The 26242-nt window shown below is 38.8% G+C and overlaps 2 protein-coding genes across 3 annotated transcripts in view; one reads left to right on the top strand and one right to left on the bottom strand.

Moving 5' to 3' along the window:
* LOC148861457 (uncharacterized) overlaps positions 1 to 19977 on the top strand; it is a 32883-nt gene extending 12906 nt beyond the window's left edge. Inside the window, exons 2-9 of one of the 2 annotated variants that reach the window (XM_088941990.1) lie at positions 7256 to 7337; positions 7463 to 7530; positions 7902 to 7979; positions 9414 to 9511; positions 9900 to 10036; positions 10430 to 10497; positions 11475 to 11538; positions 19621 to 19977. In XM_088941990.1, the coding sequence (XP_088798116.1) occupies positions 7256 to 7337; positions 7463 to 7530; positions 7902 to 7979; positions 9414 to 9511; positions 9900 to 10036; positions 10430 to 10497; positions 11475 to 11538; positions 19621 to 19638 (613 nt within the window). In that variant the 3' untranslated portion in view covers positions 19639 to 19977. The remainder of the gene's footprint in view (positions 1 to 7255; positions 7338 to 7462; positions 7531 to 7901; positions 7980 to 9413; positions 9512 to 9899; positions 10037 to 10429; positions 10498 to 11474; positions 11539 to 19620) is intronic. The other variant, XM_088941992.1, reaches the window with a different exon arrangement.
* Positions 19978 to 22279: 2302 nt separating this feature from the next.
* On the bottom strand, positions 22280 to 24630 carry LOC148861456 (protein DETOXIFICATION 55-like). Its single transcript, XM_088941989.1, has 2 exons — positions 24279 to 24630; positions 22280 to 24154 (listed from the first exon to the last, which is right to left on the bottom strand). Exons 1-2 carry the CDS (start codon positions 24321 to 24323, stop codon positions 22604 to 22606), a joined length of 1596 nt encoding a protein of 531 aa, XP_088798115.1. The 5' UTR covers positions 24324 to 24630; the 3' UTR covers positions 22280 to 22603.
* Positions 24631 to 26242: the final 1612 nt, after the last annotated feature.

Raw genomic sequence — 26242 nt, 5'->3', positions numbered from 1 at the left:
TCATGTTAAATTGGATTGTGGGCAATATTGATTGCAGCCTGATTGTCATAGTACAACATCACAGGTTCCTCTGCTTTCACCCCAATTTCACTCAAAATAGATCTAACCCAAAGAAGTTCTGAGACACCATGAGCCATGGATCTATACTCAGCCTCTGCACTAGACCTTGCCACAACCGCTTGCTTCTTATTCTTCCAGGAGATAAAGTTTCCACCTACAAAGGTACAAACTCCTGATGTAGATCTCCTGTCATCTAAGCATCATATCTAGTCTGTATCTTATAGGATTCTAGCTTCAGATTCTCATGATTGGAGAAAAGAATGCCTTTGCCAGGGTGCTTTTTCAGATATGCAAGTATTATCTTGATAGCTTCCCAGTGCTGAACCCGAGGTGCATGCATGTACTGACTCACAACACTGACAACATAAGAAATATCTAGTCGTGTCATACACAAATATAGTAGTCGGCCCACCATTCTTTGATATCTCCCCACATCTTTTACCAACTCACCATCCACACCATTAATTCTGTGATTTGGATCAATAGGAGTGTCTGCTAGTTTGGTCCCCAGCTTCCTAGTCTCCCACAATAGGTCAAGAACATACTTTCTCTGTGAGATGAAAATCCCATGCTCGGATCTTGTAACTTCAATCCCTAAGAAGTATTTAAGCTCACCAAGATCTTTGATCTCAAATTCTTGCTGCAATGATTTTTTGAGATCATCAATCTCCTCCAGATCATTTCCTGTAATCACTATATCATCCACATACACAATCAGAATTGACACTAGAGCATCTCTCCTCTTTACAAAGAGGGTGTGATTAGACTGGGTTAGAGTGTATCCAAAACGGATAAGTGCCTCTTTGAACCTGTCAAACCAAGCCCTAGGTGACTATTTCAGGCCATATAGAGATTTTCTTATTTTGCACACCTTTCCTTTATCAACATTTACATAAAAGCCTGTTGGAATACCCATATATACCTCATCCTGTAAATCACCATTGAGGAAAGCATTTTTGACATCAAGCTGAAACAAGGGCCATGAATAGGTGGCTGTTAGAGATAAAATTATACTAACTGAACTCATCTTAGATATCGGTGCAAATGTTTCTAGATAATCAACACCATAGGTCTGAATATACCCTTTTGCTACCAACCTTGCCTTGTACTTCTCTATCTTGTCATCGGCCCTATATTTCACTATGAATACCCATCTACATCTGATTGTCTCCTTGCCTGGGGGGAGATCAACTATTTCCCAAGTTTGGTTTTTAACCAAGGCTTCCATATCTTCTTGCATGGCTATTTTCCACCCAGGTTTGGAGAAAGGCTCAGTAACATTCCTAGGTATAGACACAGAATCCAGGGAAGAAAGGAAAGCACGGTAGGAGGGTGATAAGACACTGTTGGAAAGATTGTGTGAAATGCAATGGGCTGTACACTTTCTCTTCCCTTTACGAAGTGCAATGGGAAGATTAAGGTCAGTGGGATCATTTGCAACAATGGTGTTAGGTACATGAACATTATCATTAGAAAACATAACAGGCTCAGGCTCAAGAGGAATACTTGGAATTGTATCTGTTGAATCTGGAGTTTCAGAAGGACTGATAGAGAGTGGTGTGAGTTGAGGATGTGTGGAGTCAACCATCGTCTGCCGGCGCTGATATTTCTGTGAGGCTGCCCATATTGGCTTAGGTAATGAAACTGATGGAGGTGCTAGCTGAATTGATGATGGAACTGATGGAGGCACAAAAGAAATAGGAGGAGGAGTAGATTGTAAGTTCTCCCCAAAACTCTCCCCCTAAGGAGAACCACTCGAGAAGAAGAAGGTAGATTCAAAAAAGGTAACATCCATAGAGACAAATCTGCTCCTCGACACTGGGTCATAACAACAATACCCCTTTTGGTTCTAAGCATACCCAAGAAAAACACATTTCTTGGCCTTAGGATCAAATTTCTTGCGATAAGGGCCAAGAATGTGAACAAAGGAATCACAACCAAAAACCCTCAGAGGTATGTGAAATATCTCTCCATCTGGAAAAAGAAGACTAAATGGCACCTTAAACCCCAAAGTCGGTGAAGGAACACGGTTAATCAAATGCACGGCTGTAAGAACCGCATCTCCCCAGAAGTGCACAGGAACTGAAGCACACACCATAAAACTCCTTGCCACCTCAACAATGTTTGTTTTTCCTCTCAGCTACTCCATTCTGTTGCGGTGTATATGCACTTCTTTGATGAATTATACCATATTCTAAGAAATACATGGTTAGGTCCTTCTCAAAGTATTCTCTGGCATTATCTGATCTAAAGGCCTTAGTTCTTACTCAAAATTGTGCGAGAACCATTTGGTGGAATTGTCATACCAAGTTAGGAACTCATCTCGTGATCTCATCAAATATATCCAAGAATATTGTGTATAATCATCCACAAACAAGAGAAAGTAACGGTATCCTCCCATGGAAGGGATGTGATATGGCCCCCATACATCAATATGAACCATATTAAAAGCAAAAGTGCTTATTTTTTTACTTGGTTTAAAAGACTATCTACAATGCTTTCCTAACTGACAACTCTCACACTCCAAGGTAGATAATTGAATAGACTCAAACAACTTTGGGAAAAGAAATTTCAAAGAACTAAAAGAAAGATGTCCCAAGCGATTGTGTCAAAGCATAATCTGGTTCATTGACTCTAACCCACTACTACTGTTGTTGTTAATATGATGGGTCTGATGTTTCGGAATCTCATCCAGAAGGTAGATTCCATTCACCTCACGACCACTCCCAATCATCTTCTTTGACTCCAGATCCTACAAAACACAATTACCATGAAGAAATGTCATGGAACAATTCAAACTTTTTGTCAAAGAATAAAAATTAGGTTGGTATGAAGTCTAGGGACATGTAAAACAGAAGATAAAGTTATATCATTGGTCACTCTAATTGTCCCCTTCCCAGCAATGGGAATATGTGAACCATCTGCTGTAGAGACTCTATCTCTACTAGAGAACAACTGATAGGAACTGAAAAGGGTAGGGGCATTAGTCATGTGCTCAGATGCTCTTGAGTCTATAATCCCGGGAGATCCCTCCTTACCTGAAGTGGATGCAAGATTTACAGTTGCATATGAACTACCTGTATGTGCAAAAGAAGTGGTGTAGTTGGCTCCTGCATTCTGCTGTCCATCTGGAAGGCCAGAGCTAGGTGAATCTTTCTTACTCATAAGCTGTCCAAACATCTCCAATTCTGTTCTCACTGCTGCTACTGCAATGGGTTCCCTATCAGTTTGGGAAAGAGGGGCCGAAGAGTCTCCTATAGTGGCCACATTTGCATTTCCCTTCTTGTTCCTTATCTGGGCAAGCATAAGATTTGGATGAAGCTTCCAACAAGTGCCCCTGGTATGCTTAGGCTTCTTACAATAATCAAACACTAAGTCCTTCTTATCTTCCCTTCTAGTCTCACTACTCCCTTTGTCTCCATTTGGCTTAGGTTTGGTTGTACTAACCATAGCCAATTGGTCAATCCCAGGCTGTCTTAGCATTACATTCCTCCTACTCTCCTCTCAAAAGACAAAGGCATAGGTTTGAGAGAGTGTCACACCCTCCCTAGAAAAAATATGCTGCCTAGCAATATCAAATTCAGGGTTCAGCCCTGTCAAGAACTCAAAAACCCTATTCCTCTCTACCAGTCTGTGATAGGTTGTTGCATCATTTACACTTTCCCATACCACAGTTTCTATGTGATCTATTTCCTTCCAAAGGGTTTTTAGCATGGGGTAGTGTTTTAAAAGGCTTGGGAGGCATACGCCTGGAGGCGCGCCCAAAATGCCCTAAGGTGTATGCCAGAGGCGCTGATACCTTTGAGGCGTACGCCTATGCCTCTTGCACTTTTTTCATGAGGCATGCTAGAGGCGTATGCCTGTTGCACCTCATGCACACCTGATATGAAAACACAGGAAAAAAAGAAAAAAGAAAAAAAGGAAAGGAAAGGAAAGGAAAAGAAAAGAAAGGGAAAGAAAAGGAAAGGAAAGGAAAAGAAAGGGAAAGAAAAGGAAAGGAAAGGAAAGGAAAGGAAAAGAAAAGAAAGGGAAAGAAAAGGAAAGGAAAGAGAAGAAAAAAAGAGAAAAGGAAAGAAAAGAAAAGGAAAGGGAAGGGAAGAAAAGATAAGCAAAATAAAGAAAAAATGAGATCCTCTCCTCTTAAGAAGCCTTACGCTTCCTTGTGTTTTGGAGGCTTATGCCTCTTGTGATCTGAATTACGCCTCACGCCTCTAGGTAGTGGAACGCCTCGCATCATGCCTCCATGTTTTAAAACATTGACATGGAGAAATACACAACAAGGGTTTTTTCTCCCTGTTTCATACTTATCACCTGATTCCTTAACTGGTAGGCTCTGGCTTCATTTTGCTTATGAGAGTAGGTTTCAGTCACTCCATCCCAAATCTCCTTAGCAGTATTAGCCCATAGGAAATTTTTTGTAATATGAGGTAACATAGAATTACATAGCTAGGACATTACCATGCAATTCTCGTACACCCATTGGGAAGAGTCTATATCAGGTTTCTTCTCCTCCCCAGTGATGTACCCTAATTTTCCATGGGCACCAATAGCCATCTTGGCTGATTGTGCCCACTCTGAATAATTTGTACCATCAAGTTTTACTATAGTAATGATTTCAGACCAAAAAATATCACTACTACCTCCAACACCCAGTCCCACAGTACTGGTGGATTTCACCTTAGTATTCCAACTCTCCATCTTACTTAAAACAGTTCAGCAGTAAGAAAAAAATAGGTTGGAGACCTTCCAAACTTTTTGGAAGAAGAAAACTCTATCCAGAGAGAAATCTCTCTCCTCTCCACGCCTCCCAACAGAGAGAAGAGTGAATCGATCACTCCAGGAGGCTCAAAAAATTCCAGAAACTTAACCGCTCTCTTCAGAATATCAAAAGAAAACTAACAATACCTGGGCGCCCAAGATCAGATGAAAAACAAAGAGTCCAACTTTTCTGGGGCTCTTCCCCGTACTCCAGTTCTTCCTGATTTTGATGCCGAAAAGTAGATCACCTTCCTGATGACTAGATTCCACCAAAAAATCCAAGAACTGGGCAGTATATAGCAGATCGATCAGCCCTTCGTTACTTCATGCAGTCGGCTGATCTAGGGCTGCATGAGAATCATAGTTGTCAAGGCGACGCCTAGGCGACAAGGCGCCCTTGGAGGCTTGCCTCATCCAATCGCCTAGTAGTTTTTTGCATTGGGTTATAAAATACTTTTAGATTTTTAATTTTTTGACATTATAATTATAAGATAGACATTATTAAACTACAATATTCATTTTATGTGTTTATTTACTAATTTCTTTTTATTATTTTCTTATTTTGTTAGGGTTTAATCAATGCAAGCATTGCTAACTTCTGTATTGAACCCATGGTTCACAATAATGATACACCTCTATATATTGGCAGAGGTGTATCGGTACTTATAACGATACTCTCCCTATTTTTTTATTTCTTTGGTTTTCAATTTCATTTTTAAATATATATTTATATATATTATTTAAAAAAAATGGGTCCCTGAAAACACTTGTAAATGGGTATCGGGACCCCAAAGATACAACATAATACACCCGATATAGGGCTAATCAAACACATTTTGTCTAATCAAACACATTTAATTCTTCTTCTTCAACCTTTTCTTTTCTTCTTTCCTATAACAAAAGTAGGGGTTCGGCCTCTATATTTTTTGAATTTTCTTTACTTTGTTCTTTTTCTTCCCATAAAATGTTGATTTTCTAGACTTAAACATGAAATTTGTACTTATGAAAATTATGAATAATTATTAAGGAAAGATGGTTATGGAACCTACGGAACTACCCTAGGATCTAGGGTTTTACTTAAAAAAAAATCCATTGCCTAGGCGACTAGGCGACAAGGCACCCCCTGTTGCCTAGCCTTGCCTTGGCGCCTTGAAAACTATGATGAGAATACTTCACGAACCCTAGCCGGTGCTCTGATACCAAGTAGAAATCTGCTGAACTCAAAAAAATATGAACAGAAAAGTGGTTTCTTGAAGAGAGAAGGAAGAGAGAAGGAAGAGAGAAGGAGAAGAAGAGAAGAAGAGATCTTGGAAGAAAGGAGAGCAATAATCTGGCCGCCCCCTTCACTTATTATTTATACTAAAAATAATAGAGCAGTATAAGGACAACTATGCCCTTATAGGGCGGCAAAACATAAATCTGCATATATAAGACTCAAAAACATAATAAAATTTGGACTCACATAACTACTGTGGTCCCCACCACCTATCTAACAACTAACATAAAACATCTACTTAGAAAAACAACATAAAACTGATTAATCTTCAACAGAGTGCTAGGTCCAATAATCCTTGAAACTGATTTTTTTTTCGTATTTTTTGCAGCAAAAACGCAAAGATATTAATCTTCAATGAACATGCCTGAAAATTATAAAAGAAATTCCATAATGAACTCTATGGTTACTGATCAATAAAAATGAACTCTATGGTTCTACTCTACCAGTATGTGGAAATTTTCTGAATTCCAAGATGGTCACCTGGTATGACTGCTAACATCATTCATGTGGCCTGATAATAACAGCATATCATTGATGATGCAAGGCCCCTTTAGATCCCTATCATCATACTCCATTACCAAGTTGAAGTTGTTGCTTTTGAGTGGGTTTATGTGAGAAGAAGAAAATAGTGCTAGATATGTAATTCTGCCCTCTGCAAAGATTTTTTTTTTTTTTTTTTGGAGTTCTTAGATGGTAGCCTGTTATGCCTTCTGACATCATCCATATGGCCTGATGATGTCAGCTGGTGAAGAAGATCGTGATGATAGATATCCAATTTCCCCTCTGTGAATATATGAATTTTTCTGAGTTCTAAGGTGGTTGCCTGGTCTAGCTGCTGACATCATCTGTAGAAGAAGGATGGGCTTCTCAGTTAGTTCCTATGACTCCCAGTGAATGTTATTTTATTAGGTTGATCTAATGAGAGGGAAAAGGACATGAACACCCCTCTACAAGGAAAATTATGATAGATATGTAATTCTGCCCTCATAATTCAACAGTTTGTATGGTATTTGGATGTCAAATGTTTTTCCTCTTGGGTTGTTCTCCCAAACCTCTATTTCTTTTGTATATTATTTTATTATGTTTATATAAATAAATTTCTTTTTTAATTTTCTTAAGGTTGCTTATGGTTTCAATGAGCTTTTTCCTTTTTCTATCAAGGTTCTCTTCTGAAGATGTATCTTCACAAAATCAAGTGAAAGCATCTGTGCAGCGCAAGATCCGACAAAGTATTGCAGATGAGGTTTGGATTATAACTGGCTGCTCACTTTTTCTTGCTTTGGCATTACTACATTAGGCACATAGGAGCTGTCAAAACATGATTTCTGGAGTCTTCATGTGTTAATATTACTTCCTCTTATCTTGCAGTACCCAGGCCTGGAGCCAGTTTTGGATGATTTGCTACCAAAGAAATCACCTCTCATTGTTGCCAAATGGTTTATTGACATTTCTCTTTTAATTTTCGTTCTTCTTAGTTCTAAATAGGAATTTCTTGACTTTTATCTTTGTTAATATCTTGGTTGTTGACCCTATAGAGATGGCACACCTTTTCTTTCCCTACATGGCTTTTGATGTGGTTTTTATAGTTTGAATTTTTGTCCTCTTTGCTACTGCACAAAGAGATTTCTTTGTTCTGTTTCTTGATACTTCAGTTTGTCTAAATGCATCTGTTCACTTTTGTATTTTATAGTAAAGGGATTTTCTTACCTATTTTCTCTTTGATAGACACATGCATACTGCATACATGCTTGTTATATATGTTTATAAGCTTATTATGTAATTTACTTGTAACTGACAACTGACCTAGGCATACAGGAACTGACCTAAGCACAAAGTTGCAGAAGAAAACACAAGTGAACATTTGGTTTATATTGAGCTATAAAGGGTGAGATTAAGACTGTCCCATGAAGTTATGGTCCTCTCACTTGTGGCCAATGTTTTGCTTGAGATTCTTGATTTTATTGCCATCAAGGTTATTTGATTATCTTTAATATATATGATCCTGGGATTGTGAAATTTGGTGTAATTTGAACAAGTTATGGTCAACTAATGATTGTGGGTAACCATTATCTTTTGGGATATCTCTTATGTGTTCTTTTTCTTATGATTGAGATCTTTTATGAGCTCTTTTATGATATTTTAAAGTCTATTTTAGAGGGTTATTAATGCAGACCGGGAAAGAGAAAAAGAAAAAGAAAACAGGTCTGTGATTTGGAACTTCCCCAAGCTTCTATTGGTCCCATTAGCCTAGGCAATTTGCAGATGTCTTAACCAGGATATCAATTGTGTTGGTAGGTTGACTTTTTTCGTTCTTTATCATTGACCAGGCCTGACATTGCCTATTCAATGATAGGATTGGAATTGGAACACTTGGGATTAGGATTCAGAATTCTGTTGAATCTTAAATCATCTGATTTTGAAAACTATGGTAGAAGTGCCAAATAGTGCTCTACTTATTAACTTATCAGTTTCATAAGATCCAATTTTGAAATTATGAACTGATGGTATTAATTGTTGTCTAGCTCTACATCTCTACATTTGTACTTCCATGAACTGATGGTATTAGTTGTTGTCTGGTTCTACTTCTCTAACTTTTTAACTTTCCTTATTAATTTGAAGAGCTAAACCCATGGAGATCAGGGATTGTATATTAACTATGAAATAAAATGGCATTTCTACTATTACATGAAAAATTGAAAATTAAGTTTTTGTTGCTTAATAAATGAACATGCTAGACACAATGCCCATGCAATGATACTGTTTCAAGGCAAAGACTGCAAACTTCCATTATCTTTTCTCTATGTTGCATGATGAAAAACTAAATACTGACTCTCATGTTCTAGAATGTCTTAGACTTGGTGACTAGATGCAAGAAGAATAGTTGATCTAACCCAACTTCCACTGCTCGAATTAGCTCCAAATATATGCTTTAACTGCTTAGATACTGTGATTATTTAAATTCTATGATCTTTCTGTCTGTTCTGTGCTGGTGCATTATGCAGATTAGAATCAATTAATGGGTTCTATAATTTCCAACTTTTGAGCTTTATGGGCTTAGTATTACCAGTCTGTTGATTATTGAATGAATAAAATATAATCTAATGCCTAATGTCTGAAAAGAAAAACACGGATGACCTTTATAGAATCATGATCCCTGTTCATCCTTGGCATTGTTATGGTTGATTGTTCAAATGCTGTAGTCTAGAGACATTATTTTTCTGCTTAAAGGATCATATCTTTAATTTATTCCCTGTATTCATGTCTTGTGTACGTTTACATTGATTTGGCTCTTACAATTTTCTATTTTAAATTTCTCTAGCCAAAATCATCTGAATCTGGTTATGGTGAACAATGTCCCACTATTTTTCAACGTCCGTGATGGTCCTTACATGCCAACATTGCGGCTTCTTCATCAATGTAATGTGACCCTTTGACTAACTATTTACTTGTATCATTGTGTATTGCATATGGAACATGTCTTATGCTCTATGATTGAATGTCTTTGATTAACTGAGATTATATGTTCATACTTGAACACTGGTGGCTTGATTTTCATGTTTCTGTATGAGGGAAAAACTTGTAGTGTGATGTCCATTTTGATATCTTATATGGTTAGTTGGACAATACTTATTTCCTAGAATCTTGGAAGATTTGAGGATTTTCCTGGAAAACTAGTTAGCCGAGATTCTATTTATCCAAATTGAACACCAGGAAGCTAATCTTTGGGTTAATGACCAGTGCAGTTAATACTGAGAAATACTTCATATCTGCCACCCCTTGTTTTTATGCTCTCTATGTTTTTCAGATCCTGATATAATGAAAAAGTTACAAGTAGATAGGGGTGCAATTAAATTTGTCCTTTCTGGTGCAAACATAATGTGTCCTGGCCTTACATCTCCTGGTGGTGCTTTGGATGATGACGCGCTAGCGGAAACTCCCGTGGTAAGAGCTTTTGCATTGTACATTTTTTTTTTATATCTTTTGAAGGGCTACACAACTGGGGGGGGGGGGGGTAGCCCATCCCCCAACCCAGTTGCAGGCGGGATTCTATCCCAAATCTCTGCTATGACCAGCAGGAGGCCTTACCAACCTGCTGGTTGGCACCTTGCTTTTGCATTGTACAATTTAAGAAAACCAAATAATTTTGCACAATGGATGTGTTCATTAAGCCATACTTGTGTATGGTATCAAATGTTGATGTCACCATTTTTATAGCATATTGTACTGTTGTTAGTTATTCTAGCCACTTCATTTCTCTTGAGAAATCTTGCCAAGGAATTGAAGTTGATGTTGTCCTCAGATTTGCTAATTTCTAAAATTATGTTATTTCTCCAGGCCATTATGGCTGAAGGAAAGAAACATGCACTTGCAATTGGCTTTACAAAAATGTCAGCAAAAGACATGTAAGTTACCTTCTTAGCTTGCAAGTTTGTAAATGTCCTTATTTTTTAACAAATTTTGGTATTTTCAGTAGCTCACATCTTTTGTAGACATGGTAGCTTCTCTTTCCATGTAAAAGTATTATTTTGAAAGATCACTTTGATTTTATTTTCATTATTTCTATAAATAATATTTCAAATTGCAGTTTTATGTTCTTGTATTTACTATGCAGTTGGTTGTTTTTAGTTTGAATTCTACCTTCATGACTTGAATAAAAAGAAAGAAGAACCAGTGTGTGGAGATTACACTACTTAAGTAGGGGGAGATTGGGCAGGATGGAATCCCTTAGATATTTTCTTTCTCTTCTTGATTGAGAAAATATGTATGTGAATTTTTGGTGAAACAAAAAGATCTCTAGACAGTACTGATCAACTAGGTTTTACTATCATGTAAAGTAAAACTTGCAGGGGAAAAACTGTATAAGAGAAGAACAGGAGCTTCCTGTTTTAGTGGATTTCTTTAACTATCAGAGGAAGAAAGGTCTTCAATAATAAAAAGAAGAGAAAAGAAGCTACAGAAAACCACAAGAAGTGGGATTGGAGCCACTACAACAAAAACCAACAACCTCTCCCCCTTATACAAATATTTACAATTAGGAACAGCATGTAAAAGCCTATTTCTTATTATTAAGGTTGAGATATATTCTCATCATTCATATGTGCTAGATGACTATGTTCTTGTATTGACCAGTTTCTATGACAATCCTTGTTATTGTGCCAGATGAACTTACTTAAAAAATCATTTCTGTGCTCTTTCATCTTCCTTCTTGTGAATGATATTCTTGGTATTGGTTGTAGAATTAGAGAAGAGGATCTAGAAGAAAATGTATTCTCTTCTTGTTCCCAAATAGATGAGAATTTTTGCTTTGTAATTTGGAAGTTCTCTCTCTTTTTGATTTCCATGTGGAAGAAATGGAATTGTTTGTTTGCTTGTTGTGCAGAAGAGCTATCAACAAAGGAATTGGTGTGGACAACATGCATTATCTCAATGATGGTCTTTGGAAGGTAACTCATGGCAAATATCTCTTGCATGTGTCTTTGTCCATGAGCATTTCCTAGGTCTTAGTATGTCACTTTTAAAATGTGTTCACAGGATATTGCAGTAGGATAACTGAAACAACTATAATCATATTTGAGAGTCAAAGTTCAATTTAGCTTGATGTATTAAAGTAACCAGATGGAAATAGCTAAAGATTTTTAGATAGGTTGATATTAAATCATACTGCAACATATCCTTGGAAATAGTTTTATGTGAATAAATCATGTTATTGGCAAAACAAAATACCCTTGGCTGAGCTCTTCCCCTTTCATATTCTGGACAATGTGGTTTTCCTTAAGGTAAAGCAAAACTTGTCATATGATGTAAGTCATGGTATAGGCGAGCATTAGCAATTGGGTCATTAGCTGCTTTGCTGCTCTGAATTGCAAGCAGAGAAAGGGGTTTTCCAATTTTTGTTGGACTAGATCATATTACTACAGAATTAGTATGGGAAGTTGTGATTCATGTAATATATTCTCAAATATAACGTTAGGCATATTATCATATGCTTCATGATCAGTATTTTGATTTAAAATTTGGGGAGGCACTATTTCTACTTCCCCTTTTGCTCAGGCTACTTGCTGCCAAGTGATTCTGTTTTCACTTGACCAAAACACCCCCAGCCAAGTCTCCTTTAATTTACAAGTTCTTCATGTCAAAATGTATCACTTAAATGGACCATTCATGTTACAAATACCTAAAAACATAATTTCATTCTTATACCCAAAATATCCTTTACTGAAACTGACCAAAACACTGCACAGAAGGCTGATTTTGTATTGTGGTTCAATGGAGCTGCAATCCAAGACATCAAAGCTACTTTTAGGTGTCTTCGGCTCTTCGCATAGATATGGGAGGCAAGTCTGTGGTGACTTTTGCAATGGAGTTGCAGAAATGCTTTTCTGAATTGGCGGAAGTGTTGAGCTAAGAAAAGCTCTTGATTTGGCACTAGATCCCAAGGTACAGCATATTGCCATTTTGGGATGCACTAAACATTATATGGCTCCTAGAAAAGCCAACTCGTCCAACACCTGGGAATTTGAAGAGGATGGGTGCTTGCACTATGTGTGGATTTGATTTGATATCTTTCATTATATTCCTAGAAAATCAAGCTGTCTCAGCTCATGTATTAGCAAATGAAGCATTAAATTCAATCTCTTTCCAAGAGCACTTATGCAACTTCACCAGAAGTCACCAGATTTGCCTTCCCTGTCCATGTAAAGACACCTAGGGCAGCTACTTTTAATCTCTTGGGTTGCAGCCTTTTGTGAAGTGTTTTGGTTGGTTTGGGAAGGGTATTTAGGGTATAAGAAAAATACTGCAAAGATACACACACAGACAATGTTGTGTTTTTTAGGAAATTGTAACTTGAATGGATTTATTGAAAGGATATATTTTGCTATCAAAGAGTTGTCCCATCATTGTCCATCCAGTAACCTGAATGGATCTTTGAAAGGATATGTTTTTTAGGAAATCCTGCAGTTACCTCCCTTCCATCATTGTCCCATCCAGTAAAATTCCTAAGTCAGATTAAAAAGAGTAAAATAATTTAATTTTATAGACTCGTTATGATCGAGTGAAGTCTAAAAGGGAAAATCTGGAATTTTGATTATATTGAAAGATTCCCTAACAAGTATTAAGGGCAACTTTGTAACTTCAAAGTCTATTATGGAGACAATAATGTTTTTTTTTTCTTGGTAATCAACAGAGGCAATAATGGAAAGGAGGTAAGTGCAGGTTTGTTCATTTATCAAAAAAAAGTGCAGGTTTTTTCAAAACTATAGGGGAGGTTTTTATGATTGTCAGAACCCTTAGGGGAGGTTTTTATATTTTACCCTATCAATTGAAGGAGATTTGGCTGGGGATGTTTTAATCAAGCAAGGACTGAATAAATTGGAAGGGAATTGTTGGAACAGAAAGGAGAGTAGCAATAGTCCCTTCTGTTGTCACATCCTAAATGAAGGAAAATCTCTGATTTAAACCATCTGGTTGGTAAGGTCTCCTGCTGGTCGTAGTGTAGACTTGGGATCGAATTCCACCTGCACTTGGGTTGGGGGATGGGCTATCCCCTGTTGTGTAGCCCTTCGAAAGATATATATATATATATATATATATATATAAACTGATTTAAACCCTTTTATCATGGTAAATTCTAGTATTCCCCTTGTTGAGAAATTATGTACAGTGTGAAACCTTTGTATATGGTATTTCTTGTAGAGAACATTGAGTGGACCCTACTGTGTTCGTATGGCAGCATATTTTTGTTAGTTATGTCAGTGTTAGTTGGTAGTTATTTCAGTTTGTTATTTCAGCTTTATTATTAGTTTATTTGCCATGTAAGCAATAAGGGCAATTCAGCGCTTTTACAATTAGTCAACATATATAAATATTAAGAGTGGATCGGCAGATGAAATAGATCAATCCTCTCTCTTTTTTCAAAATCTCTTCATGTGCTGCTTCTCTTCTCTCCTTCCTTTCTTCTTCTCTTCTTCTTCTCTTCTGAAATTTCTTCATTCTTTTTCTTTTGAATTCAAGACTGATTGTAGTCTTGATCGACTACTTGGTATCAGAGCCGACTTAGGAGCTCTTATGTTAGTCTAATTAGATTGACTACATGAGAATCTCCTAGGTTTAGAAGTTTTTCAACAAAGAAGGAGGATCGGCTGATTCTTGGAGGTTACTGGTAGTGTGCAGCTGCTACTTAGAAGATTGTAGAAGGATGAGAGAGTTCCAGTAGTCAGGAAGAATCAGAAAAGGCTTCGGATTCTCAAGATTTGGGTTTTGCATTAGATAGAAGGTGGCGGCCAGAGATTTTCAGATTAGATCAGATTTTGAACTGGTTTTATACAGAATTCTGTTTTCTTTGTTCTTTGGAAGACCTAGGCCGGTTGTTATCAGTTGTTTGAGTGTTGTTTTTCTATTACAGTAGTTTAAAAAGTTTTTTTTATTATTAATTCTTGACCAAGAATGGAGTTCAAGAATCAGAGGGAAGGTGTTTTTGGGACAAGCAATTCTGGTAACATGTTTGAGAACGCCTTTCAAATTACAACTATGAAGTTTGATGGATCAAACTATTTAGAATGGGCTCAATCGGCCATGATGGCCATTGGGGGTAGAGGAAAACTCAGCTACTTGTTGGGAGATGTGAAAGAACCAACTAAGGAGGACCAAACTTATACCAAATGGGTTCAGAAGAACTATTTGGTTATGACATGGCTGTGCAACTCTATGCAGTCACATATCAGCCGGAATTATTTGTGGGCAAAAACAACCAAGGAAATCTGGGATGTCATGAAAGTGGCTTACTCCCAACTCCTTAATGTTGCTAGGGCTTATGAATTGAAGTGTGAGGTTAACAACCTTAAGCAATGAGAGAAACCGGTATTGATTTACTTCTCTACCTTGAAATCTCTGTGGCATGAAATTGACCACCTAGAAATACTTGAGTGGGAAAGTCAGAAGGATGCACAGACTCATAGAAAGCAAGTTGAAACTAGTAGGGTTTTTGAATTCCTAGCTGGTCTGAATCCTGACTATGATATTGTGAGACAACAAATACTAACAAGGGACAATGTGACCTTATCTCAAGCCTACTCCTTAGTGCAAAGTGAAGAGACTAGGAGAAAGGTTATGATGCAGCATCAGCCCTTCCCACCAGCCTTGGCAGCAGTTAAACCCAAGTTTGGGGGTGATACAAAGAGGGATATAAAGAAGGAAGATAAGCGGGATCTAGTGTGTGAACATTGCAAAAAACCTAAGCATACATGCACCCTCATCTAGTTCCAACAAAACTGAGGAACAAAAGGGGTAATGCTAATATGGCTATTAATACTGATTCTGCATCCTCATCGGGCACAAAAGGCATGCCTCTAGACAACCTAGTTGCTGTCCGGGCTGCCCTGACTCGGTTGGAAAAGGAAGTTGGGAATTCAGCTAAATCATTTCAGCCACCATCAGCTCCTCCCACATCAGCCTTTGCTCATTCAGGTACTCGAGTCTCAGCTTATCATGCATCAGCTCCAGGTAACACTGAACATTGTTTGTTAATAGACTTAGGTGCATCTGACCATATGACTAGCTTGCTATCACTGTTCACTACCTATCACTTATCTTCTGATAGAGATAAAGTGTCCATTGCTGATGGTTCCCTTGTTCCCATTTTTGGCAAGGGAGACATCAAGTTGTCTAATACCATTTCCTTATTTTCAGTTCAGCATGTTCCTAAGCTTAATACTAACTTGCTTTCAGTCAGTAGTATTACAAAACATCAGAATTGTTCAGTAACTTTTTCCCCTGACCGATGTGTTTTTCAGGACTTGGAGACAAGGAAGGTGATTGGGACTGGCCGTGAGACGAATGTGATCTATCTGCTTGGAGAGAGTTCTCATTGGGAGGATCGTGAAGATAGGAAGTCTTTTGTTTCTCAGTCTGTTAGTCAGGTTATGCTTTGGCATAACCGGTTGGGTCATTTATCCTTTCGGTCTTTGAAGAGTTTGTTTCCAAATTTGTTTGAGTCTGTTCAGATGTCCAATTTGAGATGTTAGGGTTGTGAGCTTGCAAAGCATTGTAGAACATCTTATTCATTGAGTAATAAAAGTAGTAATTCTTTTGATATTGTGCATACCGATGTTTGGGGCCTGTATCACATCATTGCTATGGGGGGATACAGATATTTCTTGTTGTATGTTGATGACTATACCCGTTTTTCTTGGGTTTACCTTATGCGTTCTCGAGATGAGGTTCTTGCTTTGACCCAGATCCTTCATCAGATGATTTTAACCCAGTTTGGGGGTCAAAATCAAAATCTTCAGATCTGATAATGCGAAAGAATACTTTACCAACTCATTAGCCTCTTACTTGCTTGATCATGGGATTATTCACCAGAGTACTTGTCCTTATACACCACAACAGAATGGGGTTGCTGAGAGGAAGAATAGGCACATATTGGAGGTGACTAGAAGCATTATGTTTAACTCCAATGTGCCTATTTGTTTATGGGGAGATGCTATTCTTACAACAGTATATCTCATTAATCGAGTTCCTTCACGGGTTCTTGGCATGAAGTCTCCATTTACCCTTCTATACCCCGATAAAGAATTGTTTACTGTTCCCCTTAAAACCTTTGGTTGCACTTCCTTTGTTCAGTTTCTTGGACCTCATCGTTCCAAATTTGATCCTAAGGCCTCCATATGTATTTTTCTCGGTTATGCACAAACTCAAAAGGGTTATTGCTGCTATGAACCTACTTTTGGGAGGAGATTTGTCTCGATGGATGTTACTTTCTTTGAGGAGGTACCCTATTACCCTAGGGTTTCTCCTTAGGGGGAGAGTAGTGAGGGTGGGAGTGAGAGTGTGGTTAACTCATTAGCAGTTCCTTTACCTGTTCCATTGAGTGATGAGGGATGTAATGGGGAGGGTTGTCAGAGGTGTTAGGATTTGAGAGTCTATCACAGGCGGTGGAGGCAGGTTGATTTCGGTCATTAGTAGTCCAGGCCAGTCCCAGTTCCTTCTGTGGATCCAGATCCAGGTACCACAGTCCCTTTATTAGATCTAGGTCCCACTGAGATACCTTCCATTGTTGCACCCTTGCCTCCTTTGGATGACCTTGACCTCCCCATTGCAGTCCGTAAAGGCAAACGGCATTGCACCACATCCACAACTCACTATATTTCCCAGTTCCTGTCCTATGATTGCTTGTCCCCCTCTTACAGGTCCTTTCTCACATCCATTGCTGATATTCCTATCCCCAGAACAGTGCAGGAAGCCTTGTCAGTTCCTGAGTGGAAAGATGCAATGAAGGTTGAAATGGATGCTCTTCTGAGGAATAATACTTGAGAGCTAGTTGACCAGCCTAAAGGGAAGAAACCGGTTGAATGTAGATGGGTATTTACCATGAAACATAATGTTAATGGTTCCATTGAAAGGCATAAGGCCTGGTTAGTTGCAAAGGGATGTACTCGGATTTATGGTATAGACTACTTGGAGACTTTTGCTCTAGTAGCAATGATGACCACTATTAGAGTTTTGTTATCCCTTGCAGCCAGTTAACTCTTGGCCTTTGTTCTAGATGGATGTTAAAAATGCCTTCCTCAATGGAGACTTACAGGAAGAAGTCTACATGCAGTTACCTCTTGGATTTTATGATGCAGAGATAGGAAAGAAGGTTTTCCAGATGAATAAAGCCTTGTATGGACTAAAGCAGTCCCCCAGAGCTTGGTTTGATAGATTCAGACAAGCCCTTGAAACATTCGGCTATGTACAGACCCAGTTAGACCATACATTATTCATTAAGAGAGTGGACTCTTCGTTGACTTTGCTTGCTGTATATGTGGATGATATTATAGTGACAGGGAATGATAACAGTGAGATTGAGTCTCTTAAACAACTCCATCAAGAGTTTGAGGTGAAAGATCTAGGAGAGCTACGATACTTCTTGGGTATTGAGGTAGCTAGACCTAAACATGGGATTTTTGTTTCTCAAAGAAAGTATGTTCTAGATCTATTGGAAGAAACTGGAAAGTTGGGTGTTAAGCCTGTAGATACACCTATTGAACAGAATCACAAGATCAGTGCAGAGGGTGGAGAGCCACTTGAAGAAAAAAGCTATGTTCCAACGGTTAATTGGAGGAGAACTCCTCTGTCTTTGTCTCACACGACTGGACATCAGTTATGTAGTTAGCGTTTTCAGTTAATATATGCACTCTCCTATAACTACTCACCTCCTTGCAGTTGAGAGAATACTAGCATGCTTGAAGAGATGTCCAGGTAGAGGTATATTATTCAAGAATAATGATCACATGAAGATGGAGGTTTATACAGATGCTGATTGGGTTGGGAGTGTTGATGATAGAAGGTCTACCTCTGGATATTGTGCCTTTGTAGGAGGTAACTTTGTCTCTTGGAGGAATAAGAAACAAATTGTTGTTTCTTGTTCTAGTGCTGAAGCTGAATATAGATCTATGGCTAATGGTGTGGCTGAAATCCTATGGCTGAAGTCATTATTTGAGGAGTTGGGTATTGCTTATGAGAAGTCCTTGATGTTGTATTATGATAATTAGGCTGCTATTAATATAGCTCATAATTCGGTACAGCATGACAGAACTAAACATATTGAAATAGACTGGCATTTTGTTAGAGAAAGGGTTTCGTCTTAAGAAGTGTCTCCCGTATATCACCTCCGGCATGCAGCTCGCAGATCTTCTCACCAAGGCTGTTCCAAGGAAGAAGTTAGAGGCAGACCTATTCAAGTTGGGAATGACAAATATCTATTCCCAACTTGAGGGGGAGTGTAGAGAACACTGATGTGGACCCCACTGCTGTGATCCCCACTACGTTCGTATGGCAGCATATTTTCGTTAGTTATGTCAGTGTTAGTTGGTAGTTATTTCAGTTTGTTATTTCAACTTGTTATTTCAATTTTATTATTAGTTTATTTGCCATGTAAGAAATAAGGGCAATTCAGCCCTTTTACAATTAGTTAACATATATAAATATTAAGAGTGGGTTGGCAGATGAAATAGATCAACCCTCTCTCTTTTCAAAATCTCTTCATGTGCTTCTTCTCTTCTGAAATTTATTCATTCTTTTTCTTTTGAATTCAAGACTGATTATCGACTACTTTTCTAAACCTTGTATTTGCACTCTTTCCATACTGAGCCTAGTAAATGCAAGTTCAGTTGTACCATTAATATTAAATCAATTTGATTTCTGAGGATTAATTTGATTCATCTAACGAGAAACCCCACATGAGGGGGAATTTTCACCAGTAGACTGGTGTTAGATGAGGTTTTTATGACAATATAATGACACTAGGTATGCTGTTGGTATTTTTTAGTGGATCAAACCTGATCTGAGAACAGTTCATCCTCATGTAACTGCCCCTTCACCGAATTTTCTACCATTAATATTAAAGTCAAATTTTGACATTTTCAGTTTAATTTCTTAATTAGAAATACAGAAGGATAAAAAGCTGAAGTTACCATGTCAGTGCATTGAAGCAATTAGATATTTAGATGTACAAGTCATGCTTTCTTCTGTTGCATTTGCAGATTGAACGACTGGAGTGAAGATGCATTAATTTATCACTTCCACCAATGTAAGAATCCAAGTATTTGTGTGTGTGATATGATCGTTATTTACTCAATGGTGGGCTGGCGTGTTAAACAAGTACCAAATGCATCTTTATTACCTAGAACGTGGATGATGGAACATCCATATTGATTTTTGACTTTTTTTTTTTTTTTATGAGAAACAGTAGAAGAAAAGGTTGAGATAAGTTTGTTTTGAGTTACTATTTTCTTCTGTATACATTTGATAGTTTTGTAAGTACAACCTCATCATTGAGATGAAGTTTCATGGATTGATGGATATTCTATACAACTATACAAAACAGTATTTAGAGTGCAGAGACGGTGAAAATATGGAGGGACTCGACTCAGCTCATAATCTAGCATTTCGGTTGAGATAGATTGTGACCTGTAGCTAACATTTTCTAGGCGTGGCTGGGGCTCTAGCTGCAACTCTTGTTTCTGTAACACTGTTGCAGCTTGACAACCTCTTGAGATTCAGCCATAATTCTATTCGAGTCTGTTTCTGATCATGATGCTCTAGCTGCAACTCATGTTTCTGTAACACTACCAAAGTTCAGATTGCTATTTGCTATAGGGGGTTTCTTCATGCTTGCGTGGCTGGGGCATGCAACTTGACAACCTCTTGAGATTCTATCATACTTCTATTCGAGTCTGTTTCTGATCATGCTTAGGTGTCTTTTCTGTTCCATTCCAAAGTCTCCCATCTTTCTATGTTCACATTGCTAGTTTAGCATTACTGCTGGTTTTATCTACTACATGGATTTATGTTGCAGTATTTTGATCCTTGTTACTGGGTTGTCCGTTGTCGTCTCTTCGATTCCTCAACTACTGAAACTGTATATTTGAGAGAAAATGAGTTAACGCCTAAGGGTAAGAGGGCCACAGTGCGACCATAATTTTGAGCATTATTTATTGTACAACTTCATGCGAGGCTGCTTGAGCAGTGAAAACTAAAATCCCCTTGGAGAAAGTCAATACCCAGGATTCTAGGCCCAATCATACAGGTTGTGCCTTTAGCCTACTTGGTTGCTCTTGTTTTAATGTATTGGTCACTTTATTCAAATGCGTATTCTGGTGAAGGTATAGAACTAGTCCATGATAATTGATCACTAGGTAGTAGCGTAAAACTGATTGGGCCTTGATCTACTACACCCAAATATACACAATCGTGGATCAATAGTAAGAATGGATGTCTACCAGAATGACCAATTAAACACTGGACTGTTTCTCCGTTCCTATCTATTATTTATTTGAACTTCATTTGATTTTGTTAAGTACGTCTGGTTGTAAAATAATTATCATTTAGTGAAGTCACCATTAGAGCCTAGAGGCCCATACGGATGATGGGTTCTGATAAGTTATTGACCTTTTGGCGGTGAAGAAAGGAAGACGCAACATATACAGACACGAGATCGGCTTCAGTACTCACAAGATTGTTCACACCATTCTCACAGCCTTTTTACAGCCATGCAATGGGAATATCTCTGTACATGTATTTTTTTTCTTATTTTTTATGCGGAGATATTCCCAGTGCAAGGCTGACACTGAGAACATGTGAGAGGCTATGGTCTGTGCTTGAGTCCATTCACGTTTACTTGCCATCTATTTTTTCCACGTTGTGGTTATGCCATTTCTGTTATCCGTAAAAAGACAAAACCGACAAGACATCTTATAAAGGCAGCCCATATCAATGTGGATTTTAGCAATATTCCACTCCAAAGTGTTTCATCACGCATCTTCAAAAGAAATGCCGAGAGAGAGAGATATGAACGACCACCAACTCATATTTGACTTTAGAAGGGCACAGGGAAAATCTCACTACATAGTCATAGTACATAATGCGTTTTGGTGTTTTGCAGCTGGTTGACAGGATATTTGGCCGATCCTTGGGGTCGATCGATGTTTCCTGGGTTGGTCTTGAGCGTTATGTCATTATAGTAGGCTGCCATACCCGTTCCCATGGTAAAACAAAAGGCAAGAACATAAAAAACAAATGGCTGGATATCATATATCCGGTTAATTTGTATGGGTTATGGTTCTATAAAAAGATGATGATACAACCTATGGAACCCAGATCTGTTATACACCTACAGATAACGACTTTTTTGTAGATCCAATGATTGATCGCCACCTGTTCTTTGCACTGGTGGTGTTCTTTGTTATTTATCTTTTAATTAATTTGTATGGCCCAAGAATCCCAGAGCTGTACTTTTTTTTTGTTCTCATCATATTTTCACTCTTCATCTCTTCCTCGTCCTATCTTCCTTCCACCAAAATCTGTTGTGATTATATAAGTGATCTACAAAGTCTATCCAAGTCACAACAGATTGAGGACTCTTAAAATAACTATTTGTCTTAATAAACTCGTAATAATCATTTGTCAAAATCAATAGGGGCCAAAAGAGGGGAAATCAGATTCAAATAATCCATTTAACTTGCATTGTTGAAACATGCCAGTATTAAAAGTAGAATGAACACTTGCCCAATGTAGATATCTGTATTCAAAGTGTTCTGGTTGCTTTGGTTGAATCAATGTATATGACAGCCTAGAAATCCAATGAATTCAATGAACGATTATCCATATCTACATTCAAAGTATTTATGCAATGAACCAATGTATAAAAACTGTCTATCTTTAGGTCACATTCCAAACAAGATTATATAACAGCCTAGAAATCCAATCAGACAAAGATTAGAAACCCAATTAAAAATAAAAACATCTCGCTGTTAATGAGCATGGATCTCTGACTTTCTTTGGAATTGATGGGATTGGATTCTTTTAATTAAACTGTTTTTGTTGTTTTTGGGAATGGAAGAGAGGATGGGTTAGAGATGAAGAGTGAAAATAGGACGAATTATTCACATCTGCGCGACTCACAGTACATCCCAAACAAACCGTGTATTGGGAACATCATCTCCCAATGGGGATTGGGAGATGTTCTCAATGCACGCTGAGATGTGCATGTGGGGACGCGCTGATGTGTATGAATGTTGCATCATCCCTTGCGATTTGCATCCACGTTTCACACTCTATTTTAAGAAACTCCACTTCGTCTTGGGATTTTGCTGTTGGGTCTTGCTGTGCGCATGCAGCATCCATTCCAACCAAGTCTCTGGCCTTGGATGACTCTCTGTCCCAATCCGTCTTGCAAATCACAGCTACGATTGACAAGGCACAAGCAAATTGAGCGGCTAGAAGGCCATAACAGAGTCCCACAAAGCCAATTTCCAAGACAAAGCCAAACACCATGGCCACGGGCAAGCCCACCAAGTAAAAGGCATAGAAGTTGATTGCAGCACCGACGATGGGCCTAGCGCTGCCTCGGAGGACGCCGCAACCAGTTGTCTGTGGGCAATTCCCCAGTTCACATAAACCGATAATAGGTAGCACCACCACTGTTAGCTCCAGAACCTCGCCATCCTGGGTGAAGACTCTTCCCCAGGCCTCTCTCCCTACGGAGCACCATACAAAGCTCACCGTGGAGAATACAACAGCTAGTCCCATGGATACCATGGTTGCCAGTCGAGCCTTACTCGCCCTGCCCGCCCCGAGCTCATTACCTACACGCGTTGATGCCGAGGCACTGAGCGCTGTAGGCAGCGTGTACATGAGAGATGTGGTCTGTATGACAATAGCCGATGTTGCTAGTGTTACTCGAGGGTTATAAAGATAGCCGGCGAGGATGGTCATCAACTCATACCACCACCATTCCAGACAAACAGCTAGACAACTGGGCAGAGAGAGTCGAATCAACTTCCCCCATTCCCCTCCCACAGCTCCCTGTAGTGAGCTTTTTGGAGGAGGAGGAGGAGGAGGCTGAAACAGTGGCGTGTACATAATGGGTTCCTTGATAGAGCCAGAGGTGCGAGTACAGAGTATATAGCTTACTAGGAAGACAAGGGCGTTGAAGTTGGTGATGGCTGTTGCACCCGCGATGCCAGCCACCCCGAGACGAAGGGTGAAGGCCAAGAACATGGTGATGGGTAGGTGCAGAAGGATAGCAGGTAAAGCGCACCACATTAATGGCCATGTTGTGCCTTTACTACGTAAGTAGATCCTCAGAGGGTGAAGAAAGCTATTGAGGATAAGGTCTGGAAGGGCAAAGTGGCAGTAGAGGCTAGCAACTTGTATGATATCTGGGTCCTGATGAAGCCTAAGCATTATAGCTTCAAGGTTAACCCATAGCAGACCGATAAGGATAGAGGCAACAAGCAGCATGAGAATGGTTCTTAGCAGTGTTAGAGCTATGAGGGAGAGGTTGCGGGAGCCGAACGCCTGGCTGCAGATGGGCTCCATCCCCATTGCAAGACCTGAGAGGATGGAGTATCCGGTGATGTTGGTGAAACCGATGGCCAGCGCACCTCCAGCTAGTTCCAGAGCGCCAAGCCTCCCCATGCACACAACTGAGATCATGTTCCTCAGGTATCCCACCAAGCTCATGGCAGCTATTGGAAAGGCTATGTCCTTAATGCTCTTCAACTCTTCCAAAACCTACCAAGTACCAACCACACATCATATAATATATGTCAGAATAGAAAGATTATTACGTTAACGTTAAATTGCTGGTGAAGAGACAAGAGAGTACTCCTGCCTCCTGGAGTTTAAGGTCTTGTACCTCTGGCAGTGTAGGCTTCTTTTGGGTTTGATCTTCTGCCAACATCTTTTCTATTTGTTTCGAATTTTCGAGAGAGAGAGAGAGAGAGAGAGAGAGAGAGACAGATGGGAGTGAGGTTAGGGGAGAAAGGAGGCTGAGCTCCCTTACCCGAAAAATATAGAGAAGAGCGAAGAGGGAGGGAAGATGGAGTGTAGTGAATGCCGTGAACGTAACAAAAGCCTACTGGGGTTTATATAAAGGTTGGAACATGTAAGGTAGCTTAGGGGTGGCAAATGGGTGTACTGGGTTGGTTGAGTGTGGGTGTGGGTTGAATATCAACCCACCCATATTGACACATTAACCCATTTGTCACCCATGTTAGTGGGCCAAAGTGGGTTGTGAGTTGTGACCCCTCTGATCCTGACCCACCTTAACCCATCCATTTGACCCTTCAGTTCAAATTAGATTTTTTTTTCTTATTCTACTTGCATAAAAATATAGAACAATATATTTCCACTAAAAACATAAAATATTTTACTTCTTTTCAAAAAGTAAAAATAAAAAATGCATAAAAACATAAAAAATGGTAGAAAATATATATTTAATGTAAAACAACAAAAATTGCAGAAAACATATAAAACTACAGAAATTGCAAAATAAAATATAAAATGCAGAAAAGACAACAAAATATATAAAAACACAAAAAGAAAAAGAAAAATCGTTTCTGTTGTCCTTTGGGCGGAGATGGAGATCTATTGCGTGAAGAAAAGGTGGAGAGAGGGGGTAGAGAGAGAGAGAGAGATCCATTGAATCAGGGAAGAAGATGATACAGATAGAACGGAAGGGCCGGTTGTTGTCTGTTCGTCGGTAGGCTGGACATAGCCGCTTTCATTGATAGATCTGTTATCACCCCTATCTTCAGAGAAGACGATGACCCTAATGTGTCACTCGACCCATATGACCCTCAAGTGGATAGTGGAATGGGTGGGTTCACATGAGTTGGGTTGGGGTCAAAATTGTTAGCCCCAGTAGCTATCAGGAGAAGAAGCATATGTTAATTGTGTGAGATATTTATAGGATTGTCTCTTTAGTCTCCATCTCTATAATTTTTTTGTTGCTTACCTATACATATAAAAGCATGTTCCTACTTCCTCCAAAAATATAGTTTCGTAAAAGCTAGCGAGGCCTGTAACCGAAAATAAATATTCAAATTTATTAAATCCAGATCTAGCTTGATTTTCATAATAAATAAAATTCGATCTCCTCTGGCCCCACTCCATTATGAATTTTATTGTATGCTTTATGAAAGGCAGATACTGTTGCATGCATGTCTGATGTCTGAATTTTTTATGAAGAAGAGATTTTGGCCAGTGGGATCTGCTCCTCACGTAGCGCATTTCACACCGACCTTACATCCAGAGATGTTTTCAATTCATGGTGGGGATTTACTGTCGAATATTGTGGGGGGCATTCTTGCGGCAGGAACATTTTCCCTACTTAAGGCTCAGTTTGGAAGGAGTACAAATACAAATTATGTACTGTATAAACTGAGTTTAACGAGTTATTAATTTATTATTTATAAGAGATGTTGTAGGATATGCCTATGAAGAGCATATCTGGTTTCTGACATGGCCATTAACTAATGTGGAATGTAGACTTGAAATTCAAATCAGCCCCCCACAAGATTGCCCCCCACAATGTCCCACAACACATCCCCACCATGTATTGAGAACATCTCCCGATGATGACACCATCATTTATGGTATTAGGGTTTCTAGCATGGCCATATGGTAGTCATCCCATAGACTCATTTCCTTATATAGTTTGACATAAATTGATCAGTATGGTTGGGCACAGTCTGCATAGGGATAGGGTACGTACTTTCCTCAATTTCTTTCTTTATTTTAATTTTTGAGTGTGGGCCACTGAATTGAAATGCGGGAGTCTTGCACTCAGCAAGCACCGGTCAAAGATCAAACCGCCTT

This window comes from Nelumbo lutea, chromosome 4 (assembly GCF_056320005.1).
Source record: "Nelumbo lutea isolate HS-2025 chromosome 4, American lotus-T2T, whole genome shotgun sequence".
In the NCBI taxonomy this organism is placed as follows: domain Eukaryota; kingdom Viridiplantae; phylum Streptophyta; class Magnoliopsida; order Proteales; family Nelumbonaceae; genus Nelumbo; species Nelumbo lutea.
The sequence above is the reverse complement of the archived record's forward strand: the minus strand, read 5'-3'. Positions and strand labels throughout refer to the sequence as shown.